General features: G+C 46.3%; 1 protein-coding gene across 1 annotated transcript in view; it reads left to right on the top strand.

The window, feature by feature from the left end:
• The window catches only part of COMMD1 (copper metabolism domain containing 1), a 79,059-nt gene extending 76,916 nt beyond the window's left edge, over positions 1-2,143 (top strand). The window contains exon 3 of the mRNA XM_065835768.2: positions 2,004-2,143. Coding sequence (XP_065691840.1) covers positions 2,004-2,111 — 108 coding nt within the window. The 3' untranslated portion in view covers positions 2,112-2,143. The remainder of the gene's footprint in view (positions 1-2,003) is intronic.
• The last annotated feature ends 12,099 nt before the right edge of the window (positions 2,144-14,242 follow it).

Below are 14,242 nucleotides of genomic sequence, written 5' to 3'. Positions count from 1 at the left end.
CTTAACTTGCAAAGTTAAGGTGTGGTTATTACAGTCAGGTTTGCGCTACCCCTCTGCCAGTTCTCTAGGTTTCCTCGCTGTCTATCTCCAGTCACTTTCCTTTCGACTGCATTTATAATCTTTTAGTGATTAAGAAGTGTTTTTTAAAAAAGGGTAAGTGAGAATGAGCAGTTCTTGGTTGTGAGAATGGTGAGCTGGACCGCACTGGTGCAGCGGCAGCTTTTGGGAGGGGTGGCAGGTATTCCATGGGAGAAGGTCCTGGGCCATGGGGAAGTGACTTATGAGCACCAGCATTAGGGGAGAGACAGTGATATTTGAACACAGAAGAAATTCTAAAGTGCACACCGCTCTTATTGTGTGAATTCTCCCTTCTTAGAAAGTGTAAAGGTTTAAATCACCATTTTGATTTCTGCTTTGAACTGTGGTAGTTCCCTGTGTGACTGTGTGAGCAGAAGCCGTGGCACAGCTTTGTCGTGTGCTTCCACACGCGCAGCTGCCTGATCACTGACTTCTGGCACCTCCCTCCTTTCCCGGGAGAGTTTTTCTGGCTGCGTCTTTTGTGATAATTGCACACAAAATGATCCCCTTGCTTCTTCTGTCAGCATTTTGGTTCGTATCTCACTTGCTGGTTTGGTTCTTACAAAAAATGGAACAATCTGTGAATCCACGGGAGGACGAGAGAGGGCAAAAGGTAAAACTATCCCTGTTTCCTGGGCAAAAACGCTTGTTTTGTCCTAAAATGTGGTTAGTAAAAGTTGATGGGTTTAAGTTGTCCAATGATTTTATCCCCGTGTATAAACTATTAATTCCATGAATGTAAAGGATGAAGCTGTGATGTTTTGGGTAGATGCTAATTGTTTGGAAAAAAATGTATGTTGATATAATGATATAAATTTTAGTCTGGTAGAAAACAGATGAGACCTGAAAGTGCTCTTCTGCTTTTATAAGCACCACAGGGTCTGTGTTACTTACAGAAATTCAGTGGATATCCAGTGATTCTGATTGCTAAAACCATTCCGGTGTCTCCTAAGGAAACCTCCCTCCATATTGGCTGCACTTTCATTTTCAAATGTTTTCTATTTGTTTCTCTGTCACCGATGGTACTTCACCTGGAATGACCTTTAGTACAGCTGCACTCCCAGCAATCTCAAACGTTTCTTCTGCGAGACTCACTGTAGTAAACACTCTGTCACTATAGACGTACCAGTAAGTAAGGCTAATGGACTGGAGGTCTCAGGAGACCTTTTCATATCAGTGTTCATTAATGAGTTCCATATCATTTGAACTATATATATATGTACACATATATGTAGACTTTGTTTTCTTTATATATTTTCTTTATCTTCTGGGCCTTTGACCAGATCCTTTTACTATATCCCAATATCCATCTTGTCAGAGAATAACTACTTTTTAACACATGACAGGACTTTTCAGAGCAAATCAGTGCTGCTTCTTATCTTGCTTCTAAGTTTTTGTTGACATTAGAGCCCACGTGTAAGAGAATATAAAACTCTCCTGAATTTCCAGACTGGAACGTGCTGTACAAGACTGTGTTTTGAATTGTGTTTTCCCCTATATAAAATCTGGTTTTCGTATATGATGAAGTTTGTGTGGCAGCTCCAGCCGCTTTGCAGTTCTTGGCATCTGCAGCCACAGCTTTGGGGATCACCAGATTGGAAAAAGAAGCGGAAGTCTCAGATACAATTAAATTTCTACAAGTTTTGCGAAAGTCTGCAGCTAAGGAGAGACCCAAACTGGTGCCTACCTTGGAAGGAAGGGTGGGCAGAGCTCAGCCTTCCTCTGTCCTCTTTGGCAGCCGCTGGCTGGCCTGCTGGCACGTACTGCTCTCGCTCGGTAGGTGTGTAGTCACCCTCTGGGTCTACTGAGGTTATTTAACTGGTACTAGGAAAAAAGGAGGTATGGGACACCAGTCATCAGGACTCCATTGTCTACCTGAAAAGCCAATTTTTCTCAACTATTGTTCTTGCAATTTTGTTTTCTAGGAATCGGAGTTTCTCTGTCTGGAGTTTGATGAGGCCAAGGTGAGCCAGATGCTGAAGAAACTCTCGGAAATCGAGGAGAGCATGACTTTGTTGACTCAGACGACTTAACAAAATAAAGAGATTTCAATCCAGAAAACAAATGACCCTTGGTACTTTTTCATCATTCCCATTTCTGCACATAAAATAGGTAATGATTGTTAAATCCCAATTATAAATGCACAGTGCATTCACAACCAAGTATGGGCTAAGTCACACTGAAGCTTTCTCTGTCCCCTCCTCCAGGCCTGTTCTCCAAGGCAGCAGCAGCATTGTCTCATAAAGCTTTGCATAATTTGGCCTTTGACCTCAGCGTAGCTTTTCTCTTTTTCCCCTCAATCAATTTTTGAGTCTTCCAGATGCTGTAAATACTGGGCTGGGTGAACAGCGAAGGAAAATTGACCAGTTGTGGCAGAGGAGAAAAAATAGGCTGACTATGGGGGACTCATGTTTATGCTTCCAAACCATGGGCCATATAGGACAAATCCACCCACATGAACTCTGGGAGGGCAGATAAAGTGCAGCAAGTTGAGGGAGCAGAGAGACATACGTTTCTGTAACTGCAGGGCCTCTGTGCTGCTGAGTATTAAATAATTCCCGAGGGCCTTGCTGGCTCGTTCAGTCACACCTACCCGACACCATGGGGAGCCAGGGGACAATCAGGGGAGCATCTCTTGGGCAGTGGGAGATGGTGCTGGTTTCCCAAAAGGTGCAGCCCTCCGGTGTGCGCGGAGCACCTGACCCAGCAGCCTGCCGGCGAGCCTTCAGAGCCACTTCAGACCTGCCTTCCTGAAGGTCAGCCACGCTCATCGGCCTTCAGCTCGCGAGCTGTGCTGCTGCAGCCCTGGCACCAAGCTGAGTGTTGTGTTTGAGAGGATGGTGCTTTGTCAGGGCACAGTTCAACTTGGCTACTCTTAGTCCTCTTTGTCATGATGTTTGTCTTGACCTCAAAAAAGCCCTAGGTTTGAACCCAGGATTTCTAGTGGGTGCGTGTTCAGTGTGGAATTTGGGTAAAAGCAAAATGCTCTTGGCAGCCTGGCAGGTTAAACCCTGTAGATAAACTAGTTGTGTGAAAAAAGCTTTCAGAGGCCAATAAGGTGCCTACAGGGCACCGCGATCTGAACTGCCCAGGTTGCTCTCGGTGGTCACAGGCACCTGCATCTTTCTTCCGTAGCACCAAACTGCACAACAACTGCTGTCCTTCTGACTAAAGAAGGCTGTGCAGAAGCGTTTTCTGTTTCAGATGTTTCTATTCAGGGGTGTGACCTTGTTGGCCTTGTCACAGCAGGATGGTTAACCATCCTTACAGGCTTACCAGAGCCGGAGGACCTGGAGGGGCTGTTCTGAGCAGGCTAACAGCTGTATGGAGCACAATGGTCCCTACTGGAGAACTGCCTGATAGACCATGGTGACAAACCAGCTGGAGATGACACCAGCTCGCTGTTTTGCTTTGTTACTTCACTGGAAGATGTGCGCACATTTGGTTGGAGGTTACATTGATTAATTCCTTTTTATTCTAGCTTCATAAGCAACCTCCTTCTTAGCTAAAATTACATTGAGGGCTTGTACCAAGATAGGGATGACAACACAAAATGTTCTTGTGCCATAACTAAAGTACTCCTCATTGCTTCTCCTTGTGAATTTATTGCTTGTGGAGTTGCCAGATTGTACTTGGAAGCAAACTCACTCAACAGAGAGCAAGGGAGGGGCACCTTTTCCCATCTGCCTGATCAGAAGGGAAAGTATCGCTCAAGCCAATTTGTATATCACTGCACTGGGAATTAACGTTTCCTTTGCTGTGCCTGTCCCACTGCCACCTTATCTCTTACGGCCACCAGGTTCTTCCCTCGGTCTCATGGAGGGACCGTGCAGCCCACAGCTCCTCGCTTTCCCCATCTGCCTCCAGCTGATACTTCTCAGAGTGGAGCTGGACCATAACCACCAATGGATTCTCCCCCGGTAACTGGGTGTGAAATGCTGAGTGGTTGCCATTTCTCTGAGCTTTCCACTTGCTTTTTCATCAAAGCTAATTAAAATGTTTTGCTGTGTTTTAGAGCATGTTTCAAAAAACAAAAAAAATCAAGGTCAGGGAAGGATCATGATCTTAAGTAACTTGCACCATGTCAAACATACTTATTGTTTTATTTTAACATGGTCAGAGGATAGGAAAAAGTGCTATAAATGGAAATTAAAGAGAAACAAACTGGGAACAGATGTCAGGAAGTATTATTTCATGCAAGGAATAATAAATACGTGAACCAGGCAAGGAGGCTGAGGCTGTGGCAAAAAATATTGGGGTCATTTAAGAAATAATTGGATACTTTCCTAGTAGAGGTGAGAAGTTGAAAAGGGACACATTTTAATGGGTGGCTGCTTCTGTCTCTTCCTAATCTTCCCTCCCCTGAATATCTAATGATACTTATTTTCTTCTTGGTGGATTTTTGTAAGCTACCGTGCACAAATGGAAAAAATAAAGCTGAGTGTTTTGGAGACCGCACTCTGCCTGGCCCTTGGTGAGGGCACAGGAGCGTCACTGGGCAGCAAAATTGTTTGTGCTTCACGAGGTTTGACATGGGCAGGGAAGGAGGATGCTGTACTTCCCCAGACTGCTGCAATGCCCACCTGCCTCTGGGGCACAGAGAACAGATTTTTTCCCCTTTGAGCAGGACTGTGCCTTCCTACTGGGATGGTTTATGTGTGCGTCCATCCATCTGTCCCTTGCTATGGAGTTTTCAGCCTATTGGCCACTCTTGGCTGAACTTGGTGGAGGAGAAGAGGCCTCCAGTCCTGCTCTGCTTTCCTTTGTAGTGAAGGACACAAGCGCCAGTGGCTTATTTTTGGGATTCATGCACATTACTAGCTATCAATGGTCCCGCTAAATACCTCTGTGGTGTTGGCAAATGAAAGGTCCTGCTTATGTGCCTCAGGAGGGATATTAAATTCCTTCCCCAGAACTCAGATGTAAACCAGATGTGGCCCAAACACCTGGCCAGGCAGCTCTTGCTGTGGCCAGGGCCACACGTGAATGCTGGTCTCCTGCATGGGTCTGTCCGATCAAACATCCCAGCACAGCTTCGTTGGCCTTAGGGGCGTCCTCCTGATTTGGAGACCACTGCGGCCCATCATGGCACCAGCTCCCATGCCTGTGCGCTGACCCACGCAAGCAGTGTGACACCAGGGCCATCACCTCCTCCTCCTCTTCCTCCTTCCCTCAGGGGAGCAGCCATGTGGCAGTGTGCCCTGAGGCAGCCCTTGAGCCTGCCAGGCAGTTGTAGATTTACAGCAGGGAAATGAGCAGCCCAGCACAACCGGAGGAGTACAGTGAGGGAGAAGGGGAAGCAGCAGGAGGAGGAGCTGAAGGAGGGGCCCCTGTCTGAGTCTCACCTGGGAAAAGTTTTCCCACCCAGTCCTTGAAAGCAGCCAGGGAAGGAATCACAGAATCACAGGATGGTTGAGGTTGGAAGGGACCTCTGGAGATCATCCAGTCCAGCCCACCTGCTACAGCAGGTTCACCTAGAAGTAGATTGCACAGGAATGTGTCCAGATGGGTTTGAATGTCTCCAGAGAAGGAGACTCCACAGCTTCTCTGAGCAGCCTGTTCCAGTGGTTGGTCACCCTCAAAGTAAAAAGTTTCTCCTCGTGTTTAAATGGAACCTCCTGTGCTTCAGTCTGTGCCCATTACCCCTCACCCTGTTATTGTGCACCACTGAAAAGAGTCTGATCCCATCCTCTTGACACCCACCCTTGAGATATTTATGAGCATAAATAAGGTCCCCTCTCAGCGTTCTCCAGGCTGAACAGACCCAGCTCTCTCAATCTCTCCTCATAAGAAAGATGCTCCGGACCCCTCATCATGTTTGTAGCCCACCACTGGACTCCCTCCAGTAATTCCTTGTCCTTCTTAAACTGGACAGCCCAGAACTGGCCACAGTACTGCAGATGGGGCCTCATCAGGGTAGAGCAGAGGGGGAGGATAACATCCCTTGACCTGCTGGCCACACTCTTCCTAAGATACCCCAGGTACCATTGGCCAGGTAGATGCTGCTCAGGCAGGGGACAGCACCCAGCAGCACCAGCAGTCTCCTCCGGTCCCACTTTTGTTGGCACCTTCTCAGGTGACAACTTGCCAAAGTCATGGTGGATTTGCCCTGCAATGACTGAGGACTGCGGCTCTGGCACTGTGTATGTAAAAACTCCAGATGTGTAACTCCAGGTGTGCAGCCCATCCCAAGCTCTGCTGCTTTTTACTGAAGACTCGTAAGCAGCAGCCACGTGTTGTTGCAACCTGCAGCTGGTTCCTCCTCAGATGTCACCTCTTACACTGCTAAAATGCCCTGCAATTTATTCATGCAATTGCTTCTTGTTTTCTGGGAATTCCTCCAAGTTGCCGCTCGTTTATGATCTGGTGCTCCCTAAAATATCTGCAAATGCTGTCGCTTTCAATCACACATTACACAGTTGGCAAGCCTTGTACTTGCTCTCTGCTTGGCAAAAAGAATCCTCTTAGCACAATTTTCTTGTCTGCATATTCCCAGAACTGCTGAATTATTAGAGTATTTTTCTAGGCATATCTGTATATGAAAAAAATAATAATTTAGGCACACCATGTTTTTCCAAATCCAAGGCAAGCAAGCGTTGTATTTCATGAAGGTTTGGGCCATGGAAAGCAGCAGATAACAAGGCACACATTTTATATTGTTGTTTACTTACTTCCCCATTGTTCAGGTTACTTAGTCTCTTTATTTTTTTACTTTTTTTTTTTTAATTTCTCTTCTTACAGGTCCTTTTTGAAGTGTCCGCATTAATGTAAATGTCAGAATTAATGTTTGTGCTTTTACTGTGTTTCATGGTTTTCACTGAAGTCCATGACATCCACATTTTATTGTGCTTTAACTTTTTGATAAACTAGTTGATATTTTGAGAGATTTTTGTTCTCTGCATATCAGTTCTTTGCTATCTATTGATAAAATAAATCACCATCTTTCTGAGGAGATTTCTAATTTAGATATTTACTGACCATTTTTAGATGCACAGGTCTTTGAGAAGTTTTACCTGATGCCCCATGTTGCTTATGGAAGGAAATGTTTCCTTCCCCTTTTGAGGAGGTTCAGCAGTTTATTCATTTATTCCAAATATTTGTAAAAAGGCACTCGGTTGGTGCCAGGGACAGAAGGAGCCTTTTTAAGAATGCAGTACCGCAGAGCCACAGCCATGCAGGGGAAGCACAGTGGTCCATTGCAGCAACCACTGCTACCTTTTTAATGCATTATGTTTCACATGGCTTGCAATCAAAATACAGATGATGACTCCTCACCTTGAAGCTGGGACTGTTAAAATCCACCTCTTAAGTTACTCCCAAATCCCAGGGAAGCATGGCTTGTGATGCTGTTTAATCCAACACGGGTGCCAGACTGTGCTCCTGGGCCTCCCTCGCTGTGTTGGGAGATAAAGGTGATAGTGTAGGGAGACATGCAGCTCTCACCATTCATGCTTTCTCTCCTCAGCACAGCAAGACAAAGCTGTGTCTACCCATGAAGTCTACTCTGGTTTAGCCAAGCCTTGCCAGAGCTGCACCCCTTTCCTCAAAAGCATGCACATAAACCAACAAATATGTTTTTTCCAGTAGCCTGAATGCCATGGGTGTTCCCGGGGCCACCAGAGTCCCCGGAGGACACGATGTGTCACTTCCCATGAAAGGGTGGCAAGGGGGTTGCAGCTACAACCTCACCTGCTGCAAATTCACCTCTGAACTGCTGGTACGGCTTGATTAGGATCATTTTGGGATATCATCTGAGCTTCTTGTCCCAGCACAGCATCCATGGATGAAACAGGCTGGTGCTATGAACCTTTCCTCCCAGACGTAATGGGGTTGATCATCCCCATGTTCAGATCCCCAAATGCCTTTCCCTTCCCTCTTCCTTTTGGTGGTAGCAACACAGAATGCAAAGAATTGCAGGAAAGTGGCTTTGAAAGCATGTCAGAGGGAGGGGGCTGGGGACGGAGAGCCTGCCTGGGGTGTTTGGCCCTGGGGCATTTTGCAGGTGATCCTGTTACCACAGCAAGCAGGACCCAAGGGCCTCTGGAATGTGCTGCTGTAGGAGGACATCAGCCATCAGGGAAGCATGAAATCTTTTATTGTTTCTTATCTCCTGGGAGTGCAGGTGACTTGGAGCTTGCATTTTAATTCACTTAGTGGCTGGCTGCACTGCACTGCAACTCCAGCACTCAGCTACCAGCTTTTGTAATGAGATGGTATTGTAGAATAAGTAAAACCAGGTAATTGAATAAATTGCATTTTTGGATGCCAGTGGGTATCTCAGACTCTTAAGAAGTGAAGTTTTGCAGAGGTGGATGAGGGGAAAAAACAGCAATCACAGCACAAAACACAAAGCCATAGTGCTTCTGAGCAGAGCCTGGAAGGGAACATTCATCATTTGGGTTTGATGATATGTAATTTCTCTGTTATATTTCCTGAGCTTTCTGGCAGTTGGCAGCCCTGGCTGAATACAACATTACCAGGAAATTATCTGATATAGTGCATTTTAGTAATAAGTATCACTCTTCCTGCCTTGCAAATCAAACCATGCAGAGCATTAGAGTCTTCATGGCATCTCTGTTGTTGGCAGTGAAAGACGAAAATAAGCAAAGCCACGTCAAGAGGAGATGGCAAGCTAAGCAGGGAGAGGTGTCCATTTCATCCCAGCTGCCTGCAAGTAGCTCAGGGCTCTATCTCCCTGTGCTCACAAAACATGGCAGCTGCCCCACCACCCTCTGCAAAATATCTGGTGGCTTGGTGAGCATTGGCATCCTCCAGGCATCCCCTGAAATGAATTTGCTGCTGCAGAAACTCAGGATAAATTTGCATTTTTCTACAGCAAAGGAACACTGTGTAAAGCTAATCCCCTGCTCCAAGATCCTGCGAGGCAATGGCACGCAGAAGTACAAGGTTAAAAAATGCCATCAAGAAGCAGAGGCCAGGAACCATAAATACCTTTCAAGCAGTCCTGAGGCACGTCAGGAGACAAGCAAACAAAGCAACTGGAATTTATAAACATACATAATTAATTTTTCTTTGCAGGGAGAACAAACATTCCCATGTTCCAGCTCTCTCAGGGCCTTTGACAATTGGGCTCCTTTCTATAAATAATGTTATGTAAGTTTATACATTTCAATTAGTGCTTGTGCCTCTCGCAGCCCAAGGATGTTTTCACTCCAGTTTATTATTTAGGCAGTGGATAGATCATTTTGCCTTGCTGCATCTATAATGTGATTTAAATTAAGATACTTGCAAGCAGCATAATAGTAATGAAATGGTCTCTGGAAAACATTGGCATGTCCCCCGTGAGAATGAAACAGAGAAATGAGCTTTACGTTGCAGCATCTGACAAAATGTCTGCACCCTCCTCTGCAGGGCGGGAGCGGCACTTCTGTGTCCGAGGACACTGCCTGCGAAGGGTGAGTGCTCATACTTGGGCTGTGCCACGGGGCTGCCACCAACATGGTGCAATGGGCACAGTTTGGGGTTTTTTCTGAAGCAGGAATATCTCCGAGTCAACCTAACAGCCCTGTGACTACAACGTGCTGCAATCAGAGCCAGCAGAAATGCTTAACCCCAGCGGCTTAATCCCCAGCCATTGTAAATTAGTCCAGCTCCATTAACTTCAGAGGACTGTTTACAGGGGGGAGGTTAAATATGTACAGGATCAGGCACAAAACCTGCAGCAATTTTGTACGTGGGGCAGTGATTTACTAATTTACGAAGCTAGATCTCATCTGTGCTGTGTGCTGGTTTCTGAAGTTTTATTTATTTATAAAGAGCACATCCATGCCAGGCGGATTTCTCCATCGAGTGGCATGAAGAAAACCCTTAATTTAGTCTGATTATGTTGCTGATCTCAGTCCCTAATGCAGGAGGCATCTTCCCTCCAGGTCATTTTTCAGTCACCCATAGATATGAGACCGCATGTTAAAACTAGATACATGGATTACTTAATTTCCCTTTGCCTTGTTTTTTATTTCTGAAGTTTATCTGCAGACCCTACAATAACAAGATAAAATATTTCTAATCTCCTTCTTTGATATATTGTAATTCTGATATGCTGGAGGCCACATCCTGCACCGCGGGTGGTGCCGCTGGCATCTGCTCATCGAAATGAGGTCTGGTGGTGATGGGTGTGTGTAACTTAGCAATGCAGCATGGCAACTGCCCTCCGGCCTCCGAGGTGGCTTTTACAAGCATAAATACATGTAAAAAGGTTACAGGGGAAATGTGGGGCCTGGGGGAAATCAAATTAATGCCAAGTGCCTGCAAGAAGCCATCAGCAGCTGGACAGTGTGGGGCAGGAGCCTCCCAGCTGGGAGTCAAACCCCTGGGTGCTCTGCAAGCTGGATGCCCAGTGTGCTGGATGGGATCCTCCCTCCAGGGAGCAGCACAGAGGATGCAGGGCGCAGTGGGGCCAACACCAGAGCTGTCCCCCCAGAGAGCTGGCACCAAAATGAGGATGCCCTGCATCTCCCTCTGGATAGGGCCTGACAAGTGCCTTGGAAGGAGCTTTCAAGCAGCCCAGCTAGATCCCACCCCAACCCTGCAGCCCTAGGAGCCACCACTGCTCCCCTGAGTCAGGGCTGCTCTCCCCACCCTGGTTTTGGAGACTCTTCTGCTCATACCACCCAAAGGAGGAGCTCTCAGGAGTGCCAGCTCCAAGCCCCAGTGGTGAAACATGCGCTGTGTCACTGCTGCTGGTCTACAACCCCCACGGGCTGAGCGGGATTTCACCCCGCTGGTGGCTGCAAGCACTTTGCCAAATGGTTGGGAGTGTCTTGAAAAACCTCTCACGCACTGTGTTGGTGGAGTTTTCTCTGCTGACTAACCTGTCACCCAGATAACAGCTAGTGTGGATGTCAGCACCCTTCCATATACAGGACTGGTTTTAATTCGAGTCTCCTTACCCAAGCTGGCACCAGCAAGTGTATGAAGGAAATCACACAGCAGAGCCTCATCCAAGACATGGCCTGAAGTCAAGATGGTTTAAAAGTCTAAGTTACATATAATGACTGGCAGTTTTCCTACAGCTGGGATTTTGCTGGTGCTTAAAACTGCATCTGCTAAAAAGTAAAAGCAAAATGGAAGCAGTTCAGCTTATGTGGGCCCATACCTTTTTACTTAATTGTAAACAGTTTTCTCACCTTCAAAGAGACAGCTGCAGCCTCTGCCACCTGGCAGTTTTCGGTTTTGCAGCTCTTCAGGTCTTGCTGCAAAATGCTGCAGAATGCCTCTGAACCAAGGTAAGGAGAGGTATAAAGGGCTCACGTTTCTGGGACACAAAAAAGATGTTTTGTACATAGTAGGTGCTTCTTCGTTATTTGCAAAATAATTATTGTCTGGTTTCTGCTCATACAGAAGTTCCATTTCAAGTGGATTCTTCTCCATCTTCTTGCCTGCACTGCTGTACCTTCTGTTTGCAAGGTAAAGGAGCCCCATAGGTAGGAAAACGCTGCAGCCTTCATCTGAAAAAGGCAGGTATGTCCTTCTAGAGCAGGGAAACACTGTCTTTAATCCATGCACCTCAGGGAGTAATTATTCTTGGCAAATGTGAATCAATACAAGCACAATACAGCTCTGCCCGCAGCTTGTAAATGACAACACAATGTAGCAGGGGGGAGCAAGGTGCAACACTCCAGAAAAAAAGTGCTGCTCTGGGGGACGTGGATGGATGTGCCAATCTCTTCAACTTGAGTGGTTTTGTAAAAGCTGATCATAACCCTTGCAGCTCACCAGGCACGAAAGCAAAGGGAAGTGGAGCAAAACAGCTCTGCAGAGAGGCTGCACTGGTTTGCAAGTGTATGTCCAGGGGAGAAAATTACTGTGAGGAGACCACTGAAAGGTTGTGTTCATGTCGCTGGCTTGTTTGCCAACAAACCTTGCTGACAAACCCTGACAACAAACCTTGCCAGCCATGGGAGAGGCTCTTTGCTTGGCCGAATTCAAGGCTCAAATATTTGGGTGGGAAAAAACAGGTTAATTCCTGGAGGAACTGAGGTGCTCCAGCTCCAATTGCCCCTTGTCTTTGCATTTTTAGATTTTTCTTATCTCCTGTGTTTGAAAATCACAGCTGCTGTTGAAGTGCTTGCATGCCGCAGGAGCAATCTTTACTCTGCTGTTGTGATTTAAATTTTAACGTCTTATCTTATGTTCTTATCCTCCTCAGTCACAGAAGCACACTCAGGTTAATCCCATGCTTTCCAGGTGTTCTCTAGCCATACTAGTCTGTCCACAAAAATCAGGTAGAGCTGTATCCTGGAAAACCTTATGGTCACAGAAAACTCAGTCCAGCTGCACTGAACTGGAGGAGCATTTGACCCAGGAGAACTAGGTTAGTATTTACAAGAGGGAGGCTGGGAAGCATTTCAGTACGTGTGCCTGCAGCCAGCAGCATTTTCGGCCCAAGTGGTGGGTACGTGCTTTGGAGCAAAGGCTGTGGTGCTAACAGATGTCATTAATATTATGGGATGCAGTGTGAGGGCTCTGGCCCAAGCACTTCCATGATGCAAATGACTACCAGCCATGCGGGATTTACAGGTGTTCCCCATGGAAAGGAGTCAGTGTTTCTGATTAGATGGGTGCTGGTGGCAAGCTGAAGCAGGGGAGGAGGTGCTGGCTGTGTTCACAAGGGTGGCTGCCAACTGGTACCTGGGAATCCGAGGCAATACACGGATTCAAGGGAAAATCCTGCATCTGCTGCTTTCCGGGAGCTGGGGAAGGATGTGCTTGCAGCTGCTGTGATGAGCTGAGATGTGGTGGGACAGGACGTGCTGTGATGGGGCTCCCCTGGGAGAGCAGCCTGTGGCCCCAGAAGGCAGTGCCCCACGGCCGGGCCCCATCTTGGTGCAACCCAGCTGCCTCTGACTTCTGTCACTCTTGCTTCACTGCTGTGGAACAGGAAGAGCAAGATAACCTTGAAGGTTTTATAACCTGGGACTCGTTCCTACTTCTCCTTTGCTCCTGGCAATGTAACAATTATTAATTAACAGGCAAATGCTAGAGAAAAGGCCACTGTACATTGCTCATTTCCATAGCTGTAAACACAGTAACCCCTTCCAATCAGCTTTTATTCCCGTGAACCCAATTGCTATGACAGCAATGCATAAATATCCTGGAAAAAAATAGAAACTATTTTGAACTTGATAAAAAATGAGAGCTGGATCCTGCTAAAAGACCTTTTTCTGGCTGTTGTGCATATCATGCTACCTATGGAAAAACTCAAGCAACAAGAATTCATGTCACCAAGTGACACAAGACCAATGCCCTAAACATACAACTTACCTGGAACCAGCCGCAGAAAAATGTTTGATGCTCTACAACTCGCTGGGGAGGGTTGTACACTGGATCTCATAATTTGTATCACGACGCTGAGTGAAGGTGGTATTTTTGAATATGTAGGCAAAAAAGTTATTCCAAATTCAGACCAAATTAAAGTGTGTACATGCTGCTGACAACAGCTGTGATCAAAAGCATTTGCTCCCTTTCTCAGGAAAAAAAGAAAAGCAACACTTTACTACTGTGCCCGTAAAAAAGCACAGCTTTACAGACCTGAAACATGAAAATTCTGTTCCCTCTCTAGTGAAGCAAACTGGAGAACAACTTCAATTTCAGATTTTTCAGGACTTCCTTAGTTTCACCCAAGCTTAATCGGCCATTCAGGAGAGGTTGTACATCTGTGCTTAGATGTAGATCCTCATGTCCTGCTTCATCCTACTGTATAGTTCTGGAGATGGCCCAAGGACCATACTCCATGACAGTCACACTGGCAGATGTAATTAGTGTCTGCTCCATCATCAATGCTTTAAAAAGTGTGCTTTTATGAGTTTACTCCTTAACCTCACTACTTGTCTCAACAGCTGGATAACAAATCCCCTTTCAGAGCAGGCCCTGTCAAAGCAACAACATCAACAACATCAACAACAGCAAAAGCTTGGGAACAGCATGTCTGGGTGCTGTTAGGAACTGGTTCCTGTTAATTAATGTATCGGGTTGTACCAGGGTCATGACATGGGATGGTGGGGCATCAGGTGCATTCACATCCTTGCTTGACAGACTTGTTTTCTACTGGCCTGGTGGCCATAAGCAACAGGGTCTGCTGAAAAGGGAGAAGTATAAATAAAATAAAATACATATACATCTGAGAGTGAGGTGCGTTTAAACA

Source organism: Patagioenas fasciata, chromosome 3 (assembly GCF_037038585.1).
Source record: "Patagioenas fasciata isolate bPatFas1 chromosome 3, bPatFas1.hap1, whole genome shotgun sequence".
Classification (NCBI taxonomy): Eukaryota; Metazoa; Chordata; class Aves; order Columbiformes; family Columbidae; genus Patagioenas; species Patagioenas fasciata.
The sequence above is the reverse complement of the archived record's forward strand: the minus strand, read 5'-3'. Positions and strand labels throughout refer to the sequence as shown.